Source organism: Arctopsyche grandis, chromosome 2 (assembly GCF_051622035.1).
Source record: "Arctopsyche grandis isolate Sample6627 chromosome 2, ASM5162203v2, whole genome shotgun sequence".
NCBI classification, from domain to species: domain Eukaryota; kingdom Metazoa; phylum Arthropoda; class Insecta; order Trichoptera; family Hydropsychidae; genus Arctopsyche; species Arctopsyche grandis.
The window spans coordinates 13,427,141-13,451,792 of record NC_135356.1 but is presented as its reverse complement, the minus strand read 5'-3'; the positions used below and the strand labels follow the sequence as shown (position 1 = coordinate 13,451,792).

Here is a 24,652-nt window from a genome sequence, read left to right as displayed (position 1 = left end):
AATGTTTTTTTTAATTAATTTTTTTTTGTAATAATTTGAAGCTTTCCCGCATTCACTGTTTTCCCGCATTTATTGTTTTTTTTTTTTAGGATCCCTTGAAAAATGTGGAATCGAGGTTTCACTGTATATTGAATATAAAATGTTTGTACAATAAATAGACTGTTTAGTTGGATGTTTTACGACAGTAATGCCAACAAAAGAGATTCTGCTCGTATGTAATATTTGATGAAAGAAAATATAGGTGCGATTTTAAAGTTCTTATGATGTATGTGATTGAGGGGGAGGGGGTTGTTTAGGGGTGGTTCGACCTGCAGGCCAGTGAGAGTAATCAGCATCCCGGCAAGGTCTGCGTCTGGTGTGGTGTTGGAGATAGTGGCAAAGGGGCGCGAGCGTCCGCCATGCAAGCACGACATGCGAGCTCGAACGGCACCATCACGGACACGTCTGACACCTCCATGTTGCAACACCTACTGTCACTTTGAAAGCCGCCCAAGTCCTACGCTACTGATATCCGACCATTGACTACTGATTTTATAAATACCAGTTGTGTGGAACCAGTTCCGTATTATTTTTAGCGAAGTCAAAAGGCTAAACTTTAGATTCAGCCCGCATTAAAGCATGTATAGAAAATTCATCTTGGCGTTGTGGAATCAGTAATTTTTTGAAATCGGTTTCGTTCTGTCATGTGGATTTAACGGTTCGGTGATTACATCCCAAATGCTAATCGCGGTAAACGTCATATGTGAACCAGTCACAGGACAACCGGTCGCTGTACGACGAGTAGCCAACCGGGAAACCATACGACAGATACTACGATATTCCAGGTCAGTCCACTTGTTCCTTTCGACCCCACCACCGAGGAACGGAGCAGTACCTGGAAGGACGACCGTGTCCTGTTCACCATTTGCGCTCTTAACATGGGAGCCGTTATAAGCGCGAAAAATTACTATTTAATGACTATTTTTAAATCTCGAGAGCCTTACCTTTCCGATTCCCTGAGAGGAATTTTTTTAAACATCTCATTATTTTTACTTCAAATCATACATAAAATGTTCCAAATATTCTGAAAGGGAAAATTCTTCATCTGGAGAATATTTCAGTATACATATACATTGTGCAAGTACGATATGATGATAGGATCGAGTGTGAAAGGTTGTCACCAGATGGCTACTTTTATGATACGCAAACCATCATCGGTGGAAGTAGATAACTTTACATTGGAAGAGGGCTCACGAACTCGTTCCTTGTATGAAAAATCAACATAATTGCGAGTCATTTGCCCTCTTTCGACAATACATTGCAATTTTGCATTATCATTAATTTTAGAATGTAATAAGAGGTTAGTAAAAATGAAAATTAGACTTCTAATCATTTGAGAAAAGTAGGAAAACAGAAATGCTTGAAATATGAAAATTTTAACGTAAAATATTTGGAATTGTGTCAAGATATTAAATTAGATTTGGAGATAATATAAGTTGAGACAAAATTATTTAAAATATTATGGGAGGAGGATATAACAGGACCTACATACATATACATATATGTATGTATGTATATAGAATTTACAAAAAATATCAAAGTGTGAACGAATGTTACCAAAAATAAAGAAACACAATTAATTAGTAAAATTTTGTTTATTTTTCACATTCATTTGGATTTTATGATGAATAAATAAATAAAAAAAATAGTGTAATTTTTTATTAATACTTATTACATACATATTTATTTATATAATTTTAGCTTCTTAGCAAATTTAATACAAATTATTCTTATTACTAGTATAATATGGATATCACTATTTCTTATTTTATAATCCTTAAAATACTTAGGTAATAACTTACGATCTAACTTATAAATAAAAGACAATATACCAAGATTAAAACTATTTCTAATACTCATCCATCCCAATTCATCTAAAATACTTCGAATACTTTTAGACCAAAACTTTACTTTTTCTACTTAAAATATTTCTTAGCCTATGTACATAAAACACCAACTTTTCTAGCCATTTTTTAAATTATGTATTCAGAATGTACCTTAAAATTCAGTGTATGTGAACTTCATTTGAATTCCTAGATATTTTATATTACCAACTATTTCAATAATTGTATCATCAATCCTTACTTCATTAAATACATTTTTAATATTCAACCACATAAATTTTGTTTCATTCAAATTTAGCTTTAATTTATTTGCACACTTACATAATTTAATTCTTTATTTCAAATTTTTGACATTACATCAACATTATTGCTCATGATATAAAATATACATATGTACGTATGTATTACAATATAAAAAAACATTACTTATACAAATTGCATCAAAAGATTGTAAGAATTGTAAATAGGTTTTTGATCTTTGTTTTCCTATTATTAGTGACTTCACAAAAATAAGCATGGAAAAAACCCGATGACATTATTGACACGGCTGTAATCTTGTAAAATACAATTGTATTTTACTACAAAAACGTAAATTATTGCAATATAATGTATGTACGTATACATACATGTGGAATTGGTATAACAGAATATTTTAAGTTGGTCGGACTGTGGCTGTCATTCGGGCACTCCAGCAATGGCCGAGCCCGAAGTGAGACATTAAACGAGTTGGTAAAGACTTTTGACTTTGAATATCCTCCCACACACATTCATGGATCTCATATACATATATGTATGTATGTATGTACATCCTCAATCGCAGAATTAGGCATACATGGAGAACGAGTGTAAAACTGAAAAACAATTTGAAAATTCATCGACCCAGTACTTTGATCAATTGGTGTGTCAACAAGATACTATTTAATTAACCCATATGAGCTTAGAATTTGCGACAAAACGCCCATATGCTTAAAACTATTTTGTCGTTATTTCAATGAAAATATTTTTTATGAATTGGATAGTTAATTAATAAGAAATAAAAGAAAATGCACGACAAATGCATAAAATAAATTATGCAGAGCAAATGATCCTTCAAACATTGTTGATCATTAAACTTTTTGAATGCTGACCAACGTCGATCGGCGTTTTGCCAACAAGTCCATGAACCTAAAATATGTTTTTTGAATATGTGAAAAATAAACAAGAATACTACCCGCTATAGCCTTTCCAGGTACCATTGCAAAAGGGTCGTGGAATACGTGTCAATGTTTATAAAAACTAGTTGACACCGGATTTTCTGAATTTATAACCGTAGCAGAATTCCTCGATGGAAATCCCTAACTGCCGAGTATTTTAAATTGTGGCTTGGCATTTGGATTGTGAGCATTACATTTTAACAATAATGAAGAAGGTGGAACTAGTTTTGGAAAAATACATTCATTAATAGACTTCTTTTGTTCATCTTATATTATTGTAAGATATATATATTATGTAAGACACTTTACAAAACTCGAAATCCTTTGGATTTATAAATAATTCTAGTTGGAAATGTTGGTGAAATTTTCAGCGCGGCGGGCTTTCAACAGAAAAGAGGTCCGCACTCAAAGGGTTGAAAAACGTAAAAAAATTCCAAGAGGCATCTTAAAATCCATGCCTGACCCAACGCTCCAACAATTAGCTGCTGCCGCAGATCAGCTGATGGAAATGTACCACTATCAAGAGGTGTACGAAGAAACAGAGAAAGCGCCCAGCACACCTGAACCCAATATGTTGGAAATGGCAGCTGAAATCAAATCATTCCAGAGAAGACTGACCGATCTTACACGTGAAATACAGCAATTAAAATTGCGCAGTCGCCTGGCAGTCGCAGTCAAAGCCGTTCAACATACAGACAAGCAAGAGTATGAGTCACGACACAAAATACTATGTTACTATCACAAAAAGCATGGAGCTAAAGCATTCAAATGCCAAAAACCATGTACATTTGCCAAAAAAAATCCGGAAAACGGGAGCAGCCCCTAGAATAGCGGCAACTGGGGCGCAAAACAAACAATGTCACCTGATTGCCATTAAAATTAATAACGCATTCACTCGATTAAGGCGAAAACACACTGAATGGAACGGCGTGGCTTCCAGCCGAGGAAGGGTGTTCCCAGTTCATTGCTAATTCATACTACCTTATTATTTCAACAAGTTTCTCCTACATATTTTCTATGCCTATGCCAATACAAGGATAAAATATCACCAAAAACACTCCAAGGTCTGATTTATGGGACGTCAGCGTCTGGAATGCTTATGCATTAAAAAAAAAACACGTGCCGCGTGCCTCTCAGTGTGTTTTCACCCTGACTAACGGGACAGGACAACCATAAAGACGTATGGATCAAAATCAATAAACTTTGACCCAGGTCTACGCTGGAATTTTTTAGTGGAAACCCATTGCCGCCGACCAATACTAAGAACCGACTTTCGACAGCCAAACTGAGCGACCACAACCTGCTCGTAGAGCTACATAAAAAATGACTCGTTGACGGCATAACGGGATTAACAACAGACGGACACCCCATGAACATACCATCAAAGTAGCAACGGACCAACATAGTCGAGTTGGTTCCAACTCGCAGCATGGTGACCGAAACTCGACCATGTCGTAGAGCCGACACAAAACCAAAGGCCGTCCGGAAACTTCCAAACCACGAAGACGTCTTGTGATAAACGTCGAAAAATGTAAATTTGGAAAATCAGAAGAATCTTTTCTCGGATACTTGATTACTTTCGACAGCGTTAAACATCTCTACCAGAAAAGGTGCAAGCAATCAATAACTATCCGATCCCTCCGAAGATTTCTCGGAATGGTTAACTTTTACCGTCGATTCATACCACACGTCATTGACATACGAGTCCTATTCGACGCAACAGCCGGATACAAAAAGAACGACAAACGTCTTCTCAGATGGACAACAGCAACAAAAGAAGCGTTTAATCAATGCAAAAAAGATCTGATCATGCACCCCAAAGAGTCATCATCATTATCCTTGATGGTCGACGCATCAGAAATTGCAATGGGAGCAATCATCACTTTTCGGCTAACAGATGTTCCGTTATAGAGATTTTAGTGACTTTTGGGCGAGCGCTTTGTGGGCAATAATCACCGAACCAAAAATTCATGTTAAAATATCATTGATAATATTATAATGAAATTACAAGAAAGATTTCAATGTATTCAACAAGGGCCAATTTTTTTTAATTTTTTAACTGGCGAGAGCTTATTGACTTATATGAACAAAATTTAGAAAAATAAGGGGATAACACTTCCTCAAAAAGACTTGGAAATATATTGTGAGCGATTATAAAATGTAAGTATGTATGTATGTCAATATATAACCCGGAACCCGGCTGCCACCAGAAGGGCATCTATTAAAGATCGATTAAAGTCGAGCTGCGGAGAACACAGCCACGGGGAGCTAAACCGCAAGGAGCAGAGCCAGGGAATGGTGAGCTGTCAAGAGCAGGTCAGGTCAATGCAAGAAAATCAATACAGATTCAGAACCGCCGAGAAAATCGCAAGTCTACTTCGAGGACGCCGCAACCGTAAGCAGAAAGATTCCAAAGACATCAGATGCTGAAATGTGGACTTTTAGGTCATATTTGTAAGTAGGAATTGCCAGGCAACCATGGCACATCGACTCAACAACTTAAAAAAATTGCAAATTACAGTACAAATTACGAAATATCAAAAGGTCCATCGTCGGAAAACGACCTATAGTGTATTTTTTTGAAAAATCGGTTGCGATATATTTTAGAATGTTTGAAGAAGATAGATAAAATTTCTATCACCAAATGTTGCGTCTGAAATACAACTGATGGATCAATATGGTGTAATAGAAACATTCAAACACTTGTATCGAAAATAAAATTTCGACGACTAATATATTAGATACCGAAAATAATAAAGAAACAAAAATCCTTTAATATTTTTTTTTCGTTTATAATAATTATTTTTCTTCTGTAATTTTTTTATCGCTGATGCTGAGGGGGGAGTAATGTGGCAACGCTGAGGTACTGAACGTCGAAAGCGAGAGAGGACTTGAGCAAGCTTGTGGCACACCTACACAAAGGAAACCCTTGAACCCGGAGGAATTCCCGAGAAGAAGATGACATCACCTTCCCCATATATAAACCAGTACAGCAGCCACAGACGGCAGTTCAGTCAGGCTTTCCCCTGAAGCAGGCAACTAGCCTACTTCCCCGTGAAATAAATTTCCTCTGTTAACTACTACGAGTTTCCATAGGCCGGGTTACGGTCACAACATAACCTCCTGTCCTATAACCGGTGACCCCTTCGACGGACATTGCCCCTTCACGGCTACAACTGGTGACCACTGACTACGAACATCGTAACATCGCTGCAACCGTCACCCAGCTTCAACCGAAGCAAACCTAGAACAATATGTCAGTGAACGGAGATCCGGAACCGGTACCTGTACAAGAAGCCCCAGCACCAATGGAGACCGCGCGCATAGCGCTACGCCTACCACCGATTTTCAAGGAAAATATCACCCTATGGATCAGAATTACAGAAGCTCACTTTGATGGCGCCGGCATAATAGCTGACCGTACGAAATACGGATGCCTCGTCGCAGCCCTGGACTACGAAACCGTGTCCTTTGTTAGTGATGTAACTGGACCACGCACAGCTGGAGAACAATATGAAAAATTGAAAACTGCATTACTTGAAAGACTAGGCGAATCGGTGGAACGCCGCCCACTCACTGGTCTCCAAGTCGGTGACAAGAAACCATCGCATTTAATGCGCCAGATGCGAGAATTGGCTGGTCCACAGCATACTGACTCCCAAATAGTCAAAACACTGTGGATGCAAAGCCTGCCCAAACACGCGCAGGCTATACTAAAATCCATGCCTGACCCAACGCTTCAACAACTGGCCACTACCGCAGATCAATTGATGGAGGTGTATCACAACCAAGAGATTTACGAAGTAACGAAGAAAGCGACCAGCACACCCGAACCCAATATTTTGAAAATGGCAGCTCTCGAAATCAAAAAATATCACAGAAAACTGGCTGATCTCGAACATGAAATACAACAATCAAAAATGTGCAGCCGCAGCCAAAGCCGTTCAACTTACAAACAAGCAAGAGAACGAGTTGCTTCACAGAAAATCAAAATACTATGTTACTTTCATAAAAAACATGGAGCCAAAACATTTAAATGCCAAAAACCATGTTCATTTGTCAAACAAGCGGAAAACGAGAACAGCCCCTCACAATAGCGGCAACTGGGGCGCAAAACAAACAATGCCGCCTGATCACCTGGGACCGATCGTCGTCACGTAATTACCTCATCGACACCGGCTCGAATATTTCGGCACTACCCCAACAAAAATTATTTCTGAAAAAAGCCATAAAACTCAACGACGCAGACACTCAATTACACGCCGCTAACGGGACAACTATAAAAACTTAGGGTCTAAATCCATAAATCTCGACCTTGGCCTGCGCCGGAATTTCTGATGCGGTGCAAACGATCGAAAAGCGCCAGACAGACTGAATCACAGATTAACGACACGTGTACCTTATGCGTGCGCACTGCTCGCACTTACACTAAGCGAAATCTATCCGAAGTCCCGACATACCTACCCTGTATACGTTCTGTGCTTCAGATACTTAAGTTCCGAATTTTTCCTTATTAAATTATTAAAAACTCGCCAGAAAGATCCAACTCAATTTTAATAATTACCATTTTAATAATTGCATCTGTGCACATCGAAATGTTACTCGTCATCTGATGTGCAATTTTTCATTCGTGAAGTCGAGAATTGCGTTTAAAGCAGCCATCCAGTTAATCTGTGGGTCAATCTGTCTGGCGCTTTTCGATCGTTTGCACCAAACCCCGGAATTTTAACTGGAAATTCATCGTCACCGACGTCGGTCGACCAATCCTAGGAGCCGACTTTCTGAGTCATCACAATCTGCTCGTAGACCTACACAAAAAATGTCTCGTAGACGACACCACGGGATTAACAACTGACGGACACACAATGAATATACCCTCGTTAGGACTCTCTACAATTTCCAGTGCTAACGAATACCGTTTCCAGTGCTATAGAAACCAAAGGCCGTCCAGTAAATTTCAAACCACGAAGACTCGCACCAGCTATGCTTGAAGTCGTCAAAGAAGAATTTAAAAACTTAATCGAAAGCGGGATTTGCAGACCATCCAAGAGCGACTGGGGAACCCCACTCCACATGGTTCGCAAGCCCAACGGTGATTGGCGCCCGTGCGGCGACTACGGACGTCTAAACACACAAACAACACCCGACCGCTACCACATACCGCAAATCCAAGATTTTGCACATCGATTATAAGACGCAAAATACTTCAGCACAATCGATCTCGTCAGGGCCTATCACCAAATTCCTGTCGCACCAGAAGACATTCCGAAGACAGCGATCATAACACCTTTCGGTTTATTCGCCGCCATGCAGTTCGGTCTCTGCAACGCGGCGCAATCATTCCAACGCTTCATGCATGAAGTATTGGGAGAGTTAGACTTCTGTTTCGTCTACATTGACGATATTCTCATTGCATCCAAAACCAAAGAGCAACACGAAGACCACATCAAAACAATTACGCAACGTCTCGAACGCTACGGGCTAGTGATAAACGTCGAAAAGTGCAAATTCGAGAAATCCAAAGTGTCTTTTCAGGGATATTTAATTACTTCTGAAGGCGTTAAACCACTACCAGAAAATGTGCAAACTATCAACAACTATCCGACCCCGAATACTTGTAAAGCACTCGAAGATTTCTCGGAATGGTAAATTTTTACTGTCGTTTCATACCACACGCCATGGATGCACAGCAAGTCCTATTTGACGCAACTGCCGGCTACAAAAAGAACGACAAACGTCCTCTCACTTGGACGGCGGCTACTAAAGAAGCCTTTCAACAATGCAAGAAAGATTTAAGCAACGCAACTATGCTCGTTCACCCCAGAGAATCAACAACATTATCCTTGATGGTCGACGCTTCAGACATTGCAATAGGTGCAATAGTCATTCAACAATCAAGCAACGACGAACAACAACAAGTTTACTAATGCGCAGAGGAATTACAGCACATATGTATGACAGAGAACTTACCGCAATATTTGAATCTTTTAAACACTTTCGTCACTGGCTGGAAGGAAGAAATTTCCACATATTGACTGACCACCAGTGGCGGCTCGTGAAAATTCATAGAGGGGGGGGGGCTGCAGAGATTAATCGGGATGATCAAATGCAGACAAAAATAGCATGCATATGTACTATACTGGGAGGTCTGCAGCCCTGCAGCCCATATGGACGGCAAAAATAGCTTGCATTTGTACTATACTGGGAGGGCGGTAGCCCCGCAGCCCATATAGACGAGCCGCCACTGCTGACTACAAACCATTAACGTCTGCTTTCACTAAACAAACTGAACCCGCGTCACCTCGCCGTCAACGCCAACTGAATTTTATAGCTCAATACTCCACGGACATAAGACACATAAAGGGTGACGACAACATAGTAGCAGATACACTTTCCAGGATAGAACAAATAACAATTCCACCCGAACTAGATCTTGAAAAAATCGCACAGGAACAACAAACAGATGTCGAACTTTCAACAATACGAAACTCAAACACAGCAATGGAATTCCGTCAAATACAGCTATCAAACGAGGAACGCCCAATTTGGTGTGATATATCTACGGGAATATATACGACCATATATACCCGCAACATGTCGAAGAACGGTCATTACAAGCTTTCACAATATAGCACATGCTGGACCAAAAATGACACTTGGAGCAATCCAGACCCGCTTTGTATGGACAAACATGAAGAAAGAAATTCGTGATTATGTACGCACGTGCATTCCATGTCAAAAATCAAAAATTGCTCGTCATACAATCAGCCCAACGCAAACTATGTATAACAATGCCCGACGCAAGATTTAGTCATATCCACATCGAACTCGTCGGACCACTGCCTCCTTCAAAAGAGTACACACTGCTCGACAATCATCAATCGTTTTACACGATGGCCAGACGCAATTCCCATCAAAGATATCAAAACAAGAATGGAGGCCAAGATGTACACATGCGAAACTCAAAAACGGTATCGCCGTATGAATTAGCTGTAAAAGAAATTAAAATAAATGAAATACCGACTCAAAAAACGTTTGACGCCGATCTACAAGTCATGACTCCTGTGATTGTGCTTCATGTAGCTACGAATAATATTGATCATTCAGCTTTAGAATCACTGAGGTAGTCTTGTTTTACCCGAAAGGATGTTCCCACTGCAGGAGCTGTTACGGCTCGCAAAACACGCGAGGGATGCGAAGCGGCTGAGGAGTCAAGGGAGGGGGGCGGCCAACAGACCAGCCCAAGACCACCAGCCTCACTTCAATACCGCAGCTCGAAACGCCAGCAGACCTCCCTGGCAAGCAGAGGGCCGTAACGGTGACAGACCTCCCTGGCAAGCGGAGGGCCGTAATGGCAACAGACCGCCCTGGCAAGGGCAAAGGAACTGCCGAAACTGCGGAAGCCCACAATATCGAGGGCGGAACTGTCCGAAGGTACGGGCAGTCGAGAACGCCTCCGACGAGGAAGAGGTGCGATCCCAGTCGGGAAAAGAATAATGGTCAGTTCCACACGGGCAGGACTGATCATCGAAGATGAAGAAAAGCCCGTCCCAGTGTTAGGGAGCGTCGGCGACTCAACTTTCATATTGGACACCGAAGGCGAGATTGGAGGAGTACCATGTAGGGTACTGTTGGATACCATGACAAGCATCTCCGTTATCTCCAGCAAACTGTTCGCCAAAATTCCCCGCGAACATAGAAAAAGGGTGAACGACAAGAGGGAAAGAGTACGAGTCGCAGACGGTCGACACGTAGCGATCTATGTATGGGCCGAGACTAAGTTGTCAATTAAAGGCACACAAGTGACATGGATATTTGCCGTCACTGATTTCTCCTCAGAGGTCATCATGGGGATGGATCTCCTGCGCCACCTCAATACGATCGTCGAACTGGGAGGAACTACGACAAGGGTCACTTTCCGGAACGACATTGCGCCCTATCGACCAGTAAGTTCAGTCCATTCGTGTCAGGAAATACAACGACACGAACTGAACGGAAAGCGACAAGACGACCTGCCCCGCCAACTGGACGCTGCTATCATCGACCTACCACCTGGAAAACGGTCGACGATCGTCAACTCCCTCCTCCAGCATCGACAAGCCTTCGCCCAAAGCGAACGGGACTTTAGCCAAGTCCATAAAGGGAGCCATCGAATAAATAGCGGCGACGCCACCCCCATCAAACAGGCCCCTCGCAGAATACCGTTGCTCAAGAAGACAGAGGTACGGTCCCTCATCAACGACTTGCTGACAAGACAAATCATCGAACCAGCAGCCGGTCCCTGGGCCTCCCCGATCGTATTGGTCACGAAAAAGACCGGCGAGTTGCGCCTCTGCGTTGACTATCGTCGGTTAAACGCCGTGACAACGAAAGACTCGTTCCCGATGCCACGAATGGACGACGTCCTGGACAGACTCGCGGGTGCCAAATTCTTCTCGACGTTGGACCTGCAGAGTGGTTTTTGGCAAGTCCCAGTCGAAGAAAAGACCGACCAAAAACCGCCTTTACCACTGAATTTGGTCTATTCCAATTCCGTGTCATGCCTATCGGCCTCTGCAACGCGCCTGCCACATTCTCCCGGCTAATGGAAGACATTCTCGGCGACCTGACCGGAACAACCCTCGTATACCTCGACGACATCATCATATTTAGTCCAACCCCGGAGGCCCACTTGGAACACATCCAGACGGTCCTCAAACGCCTACTTGCGGTCGGACTCAAAGTAAATACTCGGAAGTGCCAGCTTTTAAAAAGTAAAGAAGCTGAAGAACAAGAAAAATATATTGCTCGGGCAAATAAAAATGTGCAACAACGTCATATTTTCCACTTCACGCTAATAAACATCGATTGCGATAAAATCGGCGTATAAAAATTGCGATCGGACGACCCCAAAATCTGACAATTATTTAAAGCCTAAATCACTATATCTCAATGCCATATTAAATTATTTTGAAAATAGTCATGTAAGTTTCATTAAGAGAGAAAGACGACTGCACCCAAAGCAGATCTTTAACTCGAAATGGTTCCAGAAACAAATAAATAAAACTGCTGTTAGTTTTGATGCTTCAAACATAATCGCTAAACACGGAAAACCATTCAGCGATGGAGAATATATGAAAGAAGCATGGCTTAAATGCGCTCCCAAATGTTGAGGGTTTTCATTGGGAAAAAATTTCAGAGATATATCAAGATATTATAATCGAGACTGAAAGTTTTTGTATGTGTTTCTGAAATTCCTTATTTTCGGGTGATTGTGCTTCATGTAGGAACGAATAATATTCGATCATTCAGCTTTAGAATCACTGAGGATGATTTGGTATGATTATGTACATATAAAAAAATTATATGCCAGAAAGCAATTTTCTATTACATATGTAAATGATGAAGTTATTAATATTACACACGTGGTGTCTCCTACTTGCTTTTAAAATAATTTTTCGGAGTTTGATATAAAAATTGAAACCGGCCCCGCCCACGCTTACCACGAGCTATCTCACAAACCGACTTCGGGGTGCTCTCGAGTTGAACATCCCTGGAGTCTGTACACCCCGTATGTACTAAAGCGACCTAAAGAGTCCCAAAACTGTATAACGACCACAGCCAAAGTATCCATTCTGTTATCCAAATACAAAATACGAAAGAGAGTGGAAGAAAACAATAACTAACGATCGATTTAAATATAAAATAGAATACATGATTCGACAAATGTACTAGACATGAGAACATGAGAAAATGGCACAACCGAGTTTTCAATATAAGATTGTGTGGCCGGCAGTGCAATTATGAACCAAAATCAATTATTTCTTATTAGATGGAAACAATCGTCTTATTTGTTTCTACGTACCCGGAGGCCCACTTGGAACACATCCAGACGGTCCTCAAACGCCTACTTGCGGTCGGACTCAAAGTAAATACTCGGAAGTGCCAGCTGTTCAGGAATGAGGTCTGCTTCCTTGGCCATAAAATCAGCTCCCACGGCATCTGCACGGATCCAGAGAAGACAAAAGCCGTGAGAGAGTGGCTTACCCCCAAATCGAAGGCACAACTCCGCAGCTTCTTAGGCCTCTGCACGTATTACCGGAGGTTTGTGCAAGGGTGTGCGCAAACGGCGAAACCACTGCATCATCTCACGGAGGAGAAAACAGTCTTCACGTGGGACCAAGACTGCGAGCATGCCTTCAATGCCCTCAAAAACGCTCTGACACGACGCAAAAACAATGGCATTCCCCCGACCTGAGGGAATCTATATTCTGGACGCGGATAACAGTCAACATGCCATCGGAGCCGTGCTCCTTCTCCTCGCCGTTCAAGACGGCGAGGAGAAGGTGATCGGGTACTATAGTCGCACCTTGAAGGCACCGGAACGGAACTACTGCGTCACCCGGAAAGAGCTGCTCGCCATCGTCGACGCAGTAGAGCACTTCCACCACTACCTGTACGGAAGCCCCTTCACACTCCGAACCGATCATGCCGCACTGACGTGGCTCCGCAGCTTCAGAAAACCTGAAGGTCAATGGGCCCGCTGGTTGCAACGACTGGGACAGCACCACATGGACGTACAGCATCGAGCAGGGAAGAAACACGGCAACGCCGACGCCCTCTCTAGACGTCCATGTGATCCAGACTGCCCGAAATGCGCAAAAATAGAGGGCGAGCAAATAGCACCCGAAGCCAAACTCGTCACTCTAGGGAACCCACAAAGTCCCCAGGCCACCGACTCCACAATATCACGCTTCATCGCCTGGAAAGAGTCCGGGAGACGACCACTGTGGGAAGAAGTGTCGGCAGAAGAACCCGAAGTTCGGATTCTATGGGCCCAGTGGGACGCCCTAACTGTCGACCAGGGTCAGCTCTTCCGGCGATGGGAAAGCCCAAACGGCGAGCGTCAGATCCTGCAATTGGTCATTCCCGAGAGCCATGTAAATGAAATCCTGTGGGAGATGCACAGTTCTCCGACTGGCGGACACTTCGGCGTCAATAAGACGCTAAAGAATGTCCGCCGCCGATACTACTGGCCAACATGCCGCCCCGATGTTATAAAATGGTGCGAAAAATGCCCCAGGTGTGCAGCGCAAAACGAGCCACATACGAGGAACAGGGCAGCCATGCGACAATACGTGTCAGGGGCACCGATGGACCGAATGGCGATCGACATATTGGGACCGCTACCGGTTACCAATAGGGGGAACCGTTACGTGCTAGTGGCCACTGATTACTTCACAAAGTGGCCAGAAGCCATTCCCTTACCGGACCAAGAGGCGGAAACGGTAGCGGAAGCCCTAGTAACCCATGTCTTCGCCAAACTGGGCACACCCCGAGAACTGCACTCCGATCAAGGCCGTAATTTTGAACTCCGAGTCTTTGCCGAAACGCTAGATAAATTGGGCATCTGCAAAACTCAGACGACCCCTTACCACCCTCAGTCGGACGAGAGGTTAAACCGCACTCTACTGGGATACCTCCGGAAATTCCTGTCCTACTACGACGAGGAGGCAGAACGAGACTGGGACACGATGCTGTCCCCGTTCCTCATGGCTTACCGCTCAACCCCACACGACGCGACAGGAGAGTCGCCAGCCCTGATGATGTTCGGCAGGGAAATGCGCCTACAATACACATGCGAAACTCAAAAACGGTATCGCCGTATGAATTAGCTGTTAAAGAAATTAAAATAAATGAAATACCGACTCAAAAAACGTTTGACGCCGATCTACAAGTCATGACTCCTGTGATTGTGCTTCATGTAGCTACGAATAATATTGATCATTCAGCTTTAGAATCACTGAGGTAGTCTTGTTTTACCCGAAAGGATGTTCAACATATTTGAAATAAAATGTTTGATATAAAATTGTCATGGTACAAAACACAACAAAGTCGAACCCAAGAACTGGAGAACAGACCGTTCCATGGAAGAGGAAATAGCGACACCGAAGTATATAATTGTGACTTAATTTCAGTCAATCCTAGCAAGGGATAAATCATCAACGACGACCAAAGTAAATCCATCTAAAGTGGTCACAATCAATTTTTTATTAAATATTAATTTGCTATTTAATAAAAAAAATCTCCGAACCTTGTTTTCATACACTACAAGCTTTAGAAGTTTCATTGTACCATTATATCCTATCCTTCTTTTATTAAAAAATAAATAAATCAAACATACAAATACATACACATATGTACATGCATGCATGCCCTTTTCTGCATGAAAACACTACTCCAAAGATGCAGAGAAGTCAGTAAACCTGTGTACAGTGCTTTATAGACTTTGAAAAGGCCTTTGACCGTGTCCAACACGCTCGCCTGATGGAAACTTGAAAAAATATTGGCCTGGATGACATAGAAGTCAGTTTGCTACGAAATATTTATTGGAATCAGACTGCGGTAGTGTGCGTCGATGATCAATTCACTTATGAGATTTCTACAGAGCGGGGCATCAGGCAAGGATGCATCCTATCATCTACTCTCTTTAACACCTACTCCAAATCCATCTTCCACGATGCTCTCCATTTATGGCATGATTAACAATGGCGAAAAAGCAGTATGTGTTTTATGTTCTGGGACAGTTGTATGCAAAACTTCGTCAGATTAACGGCACTTTGAGACAAACCATAAATATCTCCTTTTAAAAAGTAAAGAAGCTGAAGAACAAGAAAAATATATTGCTCGGGCAAATAAAAATGTGCAACAACGTCATATTTTCCACTTCACGCTAATAAACATCGATTGCGATAAAATCGGCGTATAAAAATTGCGATCGGACGACCCCAAAATCTGACAATTATTTAAAGCCTAAATCACTATATCTCAATGCCATATTAAATTATTTTGAAAATAGTCATGTAAGTTTCATTAAGAGAGAAAGACGACTGCACCCAAAGCAGATCTTTAACTCGAAATGGTTCCAGAAACAAATAAATAAAACTGCTGTTAGTTTTGATGCTTCAAACATAATCGCTAAACACGGAAAACCATTCAGCGATGGAGAATATATGAAAGAAGCATGGCTTAAATGCGCTCCCAAATGTTGAGGGTTTTCATTGGGAAAAAATTTCAGAGATATATCAAGATATTATAATCGAGACTGAAAGTTTTTGTATGTGTTTCTGAAATTCCTTATTTTCGGGTGATTGTGCTTCATGTAGGAACGAATAATATTCGATCATTCAGCTTTAGAATCACTGAGGATGATTTGGTATGATTATGTACATATAAAAAAATTATATGCCAGAAAGCAATTTTCTATTACATATGTAAATGATGAAGTTATTAATATTACACACGTGGTGTCTCCTACTTGCTTTTAAAATAATTTTTCGGAGTTTGATATAAAAATTGAAACCGGCCCCGCCCACGCTTACCACGAGCTATCTCACAAACCGACTTCGGGGTGCTCTCGAGTTGAACATCCCTGGAGTCTGTACACCCCGTATGTACTAAAGCGACCTAAAGAGTCCCAAAACTGTATAACGACCACAGCCAAAGTATCCATTCTGTTATCCAAATACAAAATACGAAAGAGAGTGGAAGAAAACAATAACTAACGATCGATTTAAATATAAAATAGAATACATGATTCGACAAATGTACTAGACATGAGAACATGAGAAAATGGCACAACCGAGTTTTCAATATAAGATTGTGTGGCCGGCAGTGCAATTATGAACCAAAATCAATTATTTCTTATTAGATGGAAACAATCGTCTTATTTGTTTCTACGTACCCGGAGGCCCACTTGGAACACATCCAGACGGTCCTCAAACGCCTACTTGCGGTCGGACTCAAAGTAAATACTCGGAAGTGCCAGCTGTTCAGGAATGAGGTCTGCTTCCTTGGCCATAAAATCAGCTCCCACGGCATCTGCACGGATCCAGAGAAGACAAAAGCCGTGAGAGAGTGGCTTACCCCCAAATCGAAGGCACAACTCCGCAGCTTCTTAGGCCTCTGCACGTATTACCGGAGGTTTGTGCAAGGGTGTGCGCAAACGGCGAAACCACTGCATCATCTCACGGAGGAGAAAACAGTCTTCACGTGGGACCAAGACTGCGAGCATGCCTTCAATGCCCTCAAAAACGCTCTGACACGACGCAAAAACAATGGCATTCCCCCGACCTGAGGGAATCTATATTCTGGACGCGGATAACAGTCAACATGCCATCGGAGCCGTGCTCCTTCTCCTCGCCGTTCAAGACGGCGAGGAGAAGGTGATCGGGTACTATAGTCGCACCTTGAAGGCACCGGAACGGAACTACTGCGTCACCCGGAAAGAGCTGCTCGCCATCGTCGACGCAGTAGAGCACTTCCACCACTACCTGTACGGAAGCCCCTTCACACTCCGAACCGATCATGCCGCACTGACGTGGCTCCGCAGCTTCAGAAAACCTGAAGGTCAATGGGCCCGCTGGTTGCAACGACTGGGACAGCACCACATGGACGTACAGCATCGAGCAGGGAAGAAACACGGCAACGCCGACGCCCTCTCTAGACGTCCATGTGATCCAGACTGCCCGAAATGCGCAAAAATAGAGGGCGAGCAAATAGCACCCGAAGCCAAACTCGTCACTCTAGGGAACCCACAAAGTCCCCAGGCCACCGACTCCACAATATCACGCTTCATCGCCTGGAAAGAGTCCGGGAGACGACCACTGTGGGAAGAAGTGTCGGCAGAAGAACCCGAAGTTCGGATTCTATGGGCCCAGTGGGACGCCCTAACTGTCGACCAGGGTCAGCTCTTCCGGCGATGGGAAAGCCCAAACGGCGAGCGTCAGATCCTGCAATTGGTCATTCCCGAGAGCCATGTAAATGAAATCCTGTGGGAGATGCACAGTTCTCCGACTGGCGGACACTTCGGCGTCAATAAGACGCTAAAGAATGTCCGCCGCCGATACTACTGGCCAACATGCCGCCCCGATGTTATAAAATGGTGCGAAAAATGCCCCAGGTGTGCAGCGCAAAACGAGCCACATACGAGGAACAGGGCAGCCATGCGACAATACGTGTCAGGGGCACCGATGGACCGAATGGCGATCGACATATTGGGACCGCTACCGGTTACCAATAGGGGGAACCGTTACGTGCTAGTGGCCACTGATTACTTCACAAAGTGGCCAGAAGCCATTCCCTTACCGGACCAAGAGGCGGAAACGGTAGCGGAAGCCCTAGTAACCCATGTCTTCGCCAAACTGGGCACACCCCGAGAACTGCACTCCGATCAAGGCCGTAATTTTGAACTCCGAGTCTTTGCCGAAACGCTAGATAAATTGGGCATCTGCAAAACTCAGACGACCCCTTACCACCCTCAGTCGGACGAGAGGTTAAACCGCACTCTACTGGGATACCTCCGGAAATTCCTGTCCTACTACGACGAGGAGGCAGAACGAGACTGGGACACGATGCTGTCCCCGTTCCTCATGGCTTACCGCTCAACCCCACACGACGCGACAGGAGAGTCGCCAGCCCTGATGATGTTCGGCAGGGAAATGCGCCTACAATACACATGCGAAACTCAAAAACGGTATCGCCGTATGAATTAGCTGTTAAAGAAATTAAAATAAATGAAATACCGACTCAAAAAACGTTTGACGCCGATCTACAAGTCATGACTCCTGTGATTGTGCTTCATGTAGCTACGAATAATATTGATCATTCAGCTTTAGAATCACTGAGGTAGTCTTGTTTTACCCGAAAGGATGTTCAACATATTTGAAATAAAATGTTTGATATAAAATTGTCATGGTACAAAACACAACAAAGTCGAACCCAAGAACTGGAGAACAGACCGTTCCATGGAAGAGGAAATAGCGACACCGAAGTATATAATTGTGACTTAATTTCAGTCAATCCTAGCAAGGGATAAATCATCAACGACGACCAAAGTAAATCCATCTAAAGTGGTCACAATCAATTTTTTATTAAATATTAATTTGCTATTTAATAAAAAAAATCTCCGAACCTTGTTTTCATACACTACAAGCTTTAGAAGTTTCATTGTACCATTATATCCTATCCTTCTTTTATTAAAAAATAAATAAATCAAACATACAAATACATACACATATGTACATGCATGCATGCCCTTTTCTGCATGAAAACACTACTCCAAAGATGCAGAGAAGTCAGTAAACCTGTGTACAGTGCTTTATAGACTTTGAAAAGGCCTTTGACCGTGTCCAACACGCTCGCCTGATGGAAACTTGAAAAAATATTGGCCTGGATGACATAGAAGTCAGTTTGCTACGAAATATTTATTGGAATCAGACTGCGGTAGTGTGCGTCGATGATCAATTCACTTATGAGATTTCTACAGAGCGGGGCATCAGGCAAGGATGCATCCTATCATCTACTCTCTTTAACACCTACTCCAAATCCATCTTCCACGATGCTCTCCATTTATGGCATGATTAACAATGGCGAAAAAGCAGTATGTGTTTTATGTTCTGGGACAGTTGTATGCAAAACTTCGTCAGATTAACGGCACTTTGAGACAAACCATAAATCTCTCCTTTTAAAAAGTAAAGAAGCTGAAGAACAAGAAAAATATATTGCTCGGGCAAATAAAAATGTGCAACAACGTCATATTTTCCACTTCACGCTAATAAACATCGATTGCGATAAAATCGGCGTATAAAAATTGCGATCGGACGACCCCAAAATCTGACAATTATTTAAAGCCTAAATCACTATATCTCAATGCCATATTAAATTATTTTGAAAATAGTCATGTAAGTTTCATTAAGAGAGAAAGACGACTGCACCCAAAGCAGATCTTTAACTCGAAATGGTTCCAGAAACAAATAAATAAAACTGCTGTTAGTTTTGATGCTTCAAACATAATCGCTAAACACGGAAAACCATTCAGCGATGGAGAATATATGAAAGAAGCATGGCTTAAATGCGCTCCCAAATGTTGAGGGTTTTCATTGGGAAAAAATTTCAGAGATATATCAAGATATTATAATCGAGACTGAAAGTTTTTGTATGTGTTTCTGAAATTCCTTATTTTCGGGTGATTGTGCTTCATGTAGGAACGAATAATATTCGATCATTCAGCTTTAGAATCACTGAGGATGATTTGGTATGATTATGTACATATAAAAAAATTATATGCCAGAAAGCAATTTTCTATTACATATGTAAATGATGAAGTTATTAATATTACACACGTGGTGTCTCCTACTTGCTTTTAAAATAATTTTTCGGAGTTTGATATAAAAATTGAAACCGGCCCCGCCCACGCTTACCACGAGCTATCTCACAAACCGACTTCGGGGTGCTCTCGAGTTGAACATCCCTGGAGTCTGTACACCCCGTATGTACTAAAGCGACCTAAAGAGTCCCAAAACTGTATAACGACCACAGCCAAAGTATCCATTCTGTTATCCAAATACAAAATACGAAGGAGAGTGGAAGAAAACAATAACTAACGATCGATTTAAATATAAAATAGAATACATGATTCGACAAATGTACTAGACATGAGAACATGAGAAAATGTTACAACCGAGTTTTCAATATAAGATTGTGTGGCCGGCACTGCAATTATGAACCAAAATCAATTATTTCTTATTAGATGGAAACAATCGTCTTATTTGTTTCTACCTACTATGTATGTAGACAAATCAGAAAGTATCGATAGATTCAAATAAAGTATCCATAGGATATCTTAGTGCAACCAATTATATCTTAGTACAGTAGATGCCAGTATAATACACGTTTTCATAAGGGAAACGTCAAACAGTGGCATACATTATCATGCTGAAAAATTCGATTGTGTATATACACGGTATTGAATTAATCATTACCAAAAAAAAGATAAAATTTAAAACAAAAAATTCAATTAAAAAGCATATTTATACGCTTGGAATAAATGTTTCATTCCATCACCCCTATCGTCATAATCCCATTAGTGTATAATAGTCATCACCACCGAGTGTATAATTATTCTCCATATTTTCAAAACTTGAAAGTATTTCAGGTATTTTCCATGCTTATTGAATGCTAGTATGTATGTACATTCACCTATTTCTCTATTTCGAGTAGCCTTTTCCTTTTTAATACACATACACACAGGTAGAATTAAAGAGCACGCAAGACTCAAGTTCAATCCAATCGATGGATCTGAACGTAAGCAAAGTTATCACTTGGCTGGTGTACTGGAAAAGGTGATGAAAAATATCCACCTAAATGTTGAACTAACGATTGCAATACCTTTTCTTGGATACATCATACGAGTATGTATGTACATATGTATAATGTAAATATTTCCTATGTACATTTTGAATATCTTTGAACCATTTTTGTTTTTTTAATCGAAAGTCGACTTTTAGTCGATCAAAACACAAAATTCGACCTAAACACATGAAATGAAGGCATATACAAATAATGTACAATTTCAAATAGTATACATACATATCTGCACAAGTTGTGATTTGCAAACAAAACAATTCATGAAAAAATTAAAGAAGTTCGGAGACTCACTGCAGTTCGATCACAAACTTAGAAGGCGGCTTGGGAAGTTATAATCAATCTATAAATGTATAAAAAAAAAAAAAAATTACATGTTAAATTAGATATTATAGTGAGCTATTTTGTTTACAAAATTGTCTTTTTATATATGTCTCACCTCATACATACTCTTGCACAAGTAATCGAATATACACGGTACATGTACAAATCTTTTGAATCGATGATTTTATATGCACTCTGATGTCTTCTGTCTTGGGAATTTTCATCATTTGCGTCAGGAAGAGGACGTTCAACGGAACCCCAAAAATTTGAGCAATTCGAACTCTTTGCAATCACGAGTTCACTGATAGTCTGGCACGTGACACGATACGACACTATCAATCCATAAATCTGTAAAAAAAACAAAAAAAACTTGTTAAATTATTAAAGACTACATATGTATGGTACATACGTATATTTATATAAATAATTTATTAAATTTTTGTATATATCAAAGAATTATTTTTCTTTATTTCGAGTTATTTTTTACCTTGGCACTCAAAAGTCAATGTCATAGATGTCTTCTTTTGCGTTTTGATTGCAGTCGTTTTTACAAACCTCCTTTTTACATTATGAAGAAAGCATTGGGTAAATATTATATTTGGCACGGAAAGCACGTGTATTGGACAATGACACTAGGGTGAAGATACTTTTATGAAAGTTTTGAATTCTCTGCTCATTTTCGGCTGAAACATAAAATGAAGTTAATAATAAAAAGCTTGTAAAAATAGTCGCATTCTCTTGCAGTGTTCATATTGCATTTTTCATTCTGGATACATGGGTATATTACAAATAACTTACAACTTCACACAAAGACATCGGCAGTAGTCAATTACAAAGTATGAGAAAATGCGACTCGGTATATATATACATATATGCGTAACAGTTCGATCATGAGAAGAGTCCCCGGGTCCTGGACCTACATATTATATAAAATGATTATAAGCACTATTTGAAATTCAATTGGAAGTAACAAATTTGAAGGTCGGTTGTGAAGGTGGGGTGGGAAATGTTATGAAGTTAAGACAAAATCCACAATTTCAGTCAGCCGAGTGTAACAGGGCTGTGGGAGTCAGATCAAGGTTTACCGGCTCGGACTCGGAGAAGATGTTGTCTGCCGCTGAATCGACTTGCGCTGGTTTGTGATGCGGCAGATTTTGGGGTCCAACGAACCAGCCCCCGGGGAGGTTCGAGGGCAGCCTGGAGGGGGTCGAGCGGCAGGTCAGCCCGTGGAATCTCACACGTGGAATGTTTGCACAAAAGCGCCACGTGGCGTGTGATGCGGGGCGTGCGGCCATTTTGATGAGTCCGGCCGCGGCTTTGATGCGTTCCTAATTAAAGCTTTTTTTCGCAACGCGCAAAGACAAAATTCAATGAATGGCAAACAAAAGACATGTGAACTCGTGCAATCGCCAACTCGCCAATTCGTGCAACGAACAAACGATTCTGTCGAAACGTGTGGACTGACCTTCGCGGCGTGGAGTCGTGGCAATGTGGTGTGGTGTGGTGTGGGCGTCTGCTGGGCGAAGATGTCCGCTCCGAAGATGGATGTCTGCGGATGAGCTAGAGGGCACGCGTCCCCACAATGCCTGCCTGCTTCTCAACAGTTTTCACCGCCTCTCAGCACCGCTCCGTTGGTGGCACCACACCAACTCCATTCATATCAAATGCGAAGCGCAATATTCATTTTTTTGCTAATTTCGCGTCCTTTTGCACAAGCATACATAAGTCACGGCCGAAAAAGGGAATAATTTCAGAAAAAAGAAATAAGTCATCTAAGGTAACAAAAATACTAAAAAGAGCCGCCGGTAAGTTTCGAGGATTATCTGCAAATTAAGTGCAAGTAAGCTAAACAATGGCCACCGAATTGGCGCATTCCCGTGGAGTTCTCAGAAGTGACCGATACCGTGGGGCTGAGTGTCGTGGGAATACATATCCGAGTACGTGACCATAACAATAGGTAAGCAAACCGGACGTCGAGTGACCTATCCGTTATAAGGCGGTACTTGATATCGCCTAAGACATTCTGGACGGAGCACTGCCAGTGTGTGCATCTCCTTAATCACCAATAAATGCTGTGAAACGACTTTGGCCTTTTACTTGGAGCCTCCACGCAACAATACTTATTATTTTACAAGGTAATCGTAAAATTTCACCAATACTGGAAAGATTATATCTAAGGCTAATAATACATATATATTTTTATGTAGTATCAAAATAATTTTCTTTTTTTTTTATTTATAAAATTCTAAACATGATATTTTGGATATAATTTTTAGAATTCGGGTGTGACCAACCCATGACTTTATCTATGTATTTGAAGAATATAAGAAGGTGACAAAACAAAATTCGATATTAAACCGTACAGACACATTGGCGCTGTCCACACATACGATATCTACTAACGATATTTGCAATATTTTCAATATCCAGTTCACAACATTGCAACCTGTGGTTGCTATTTAGGAACTGGTTATGGAAAATATCGTAAGCAATATCGTTGGTGTGAACGCAGCCATTCACAAATACCGGCAGCATTATGAAATACTAATAGCTATGATAGCATTTTCGATACAAATTGAGAGCAAATGTATGGAAACTTGCACAAGATAAAAGTTCTAATTCCGGTTTGTCGGATTTTGTTCGATTTTTTTTTATTACTTAAAATTACTATAATTATTATACACATTAAACATTAAGAAAATAAAATCAATTTAAAAGGTTAAAATAAAATAATGAAATATTTAAACCATTATTATTGAAAAAATACGAATTTAGTCCGAAAATATGATTTCGTTCAAATCTGATATTCTTCGAAAGTTTAATAAGTTTTGTTTGTTCAAAAACTGAAAGCAAATAAAACTTTTAGGAAATATACATATATCATTTAAATAATTTTGTGTGCAGTTTTTGAGGTGTGTAAAACCTGAATGAATCGTCGTACTATCCATGGTTGAAAAATCGCTTTGAAATTTAACGTCAAACAGTTATTCCCAAGCAACTGTCAAAGCAGCCAACGCTGAAATCATACGACGTACATCGAAATACGTATTTTTCAAAAACTAGGAGTTT

The 24,652-nt window shown here is 41.3% G+C and overlaps 2 protein-coding genes and 1 long non-coding RNA gene across 3 annotated transcripts in view; 1 reads left to right on the top strand and 2 right to left on the bottom strand.

Annotated features, from left to right (window-relative positions):
* LOC143922560 (uncharacterized) overlaps positions 1-498 on the bottom strand; it is a 19,992-nt gene extending 19,494 nt beyond the window's left edge. The window contains exon 1 of the mRNA XM_077445833.1: positions 309-498. Coding sequence (XP_077301959.1) covers positions 309-413 — 105 coding nt within the window. The 5' untranslated portion in view covers positions 414-498. The remainder of the gene's footprint in view (positions 1-308) is intronic.
* Positions 499-2,537: 2,039 nt separating this feature from the next.
* On the top strand, positions 2,538-10,102 carry LOC143922558 (uncharacterized). The gene is made up of 2 exons (XM_077445832.1): positions 2,538-2,612; positions 5,915-10,102. Exon 2 carries the CDS (start codon positions 6,331-6,333, stop codon positions 7,171-7,173), a length of 843 nt encoding a protein of 280 aa, XP_077301958.1. The 5' UTR covers positions 2,538-2,612; positions 5,915-6,330; the 3' UTR covers positions 7,174-10,102.
* An 11,006-nt stretch (positions 10,103-21,108) lies between these two features.
* Positions 21,109-23,182, bottom strand: LOC143922559 (uncharacterized). The gene is made up of 5 exons (XR_013261590.1): positions 22,669-23,182; positions 22,382-22,499; positions 22,071-22,266; positions 21,699-21,931; positions 21,109-21,602 (listed from the first exon to the last, which is right to left on the bottom strand). It is a non-coding gene; the product is annotated as an uncharacterized LOC143922559 (long non-coding RNA).
* Between the last annotated feature and the right edge of the window lie 1,470 nt (positions 23,183-24,652).

Bases quoted from the DNA above. Each gene is read 5' to 3' on its own strand.
- LOC143922558 (XM_077445832.1), top strand. From the start codon at position 6,331: ATGTCAGTGAACGGAGATCCGGAACCGGTACCTGTACAAGAAGCCCCA.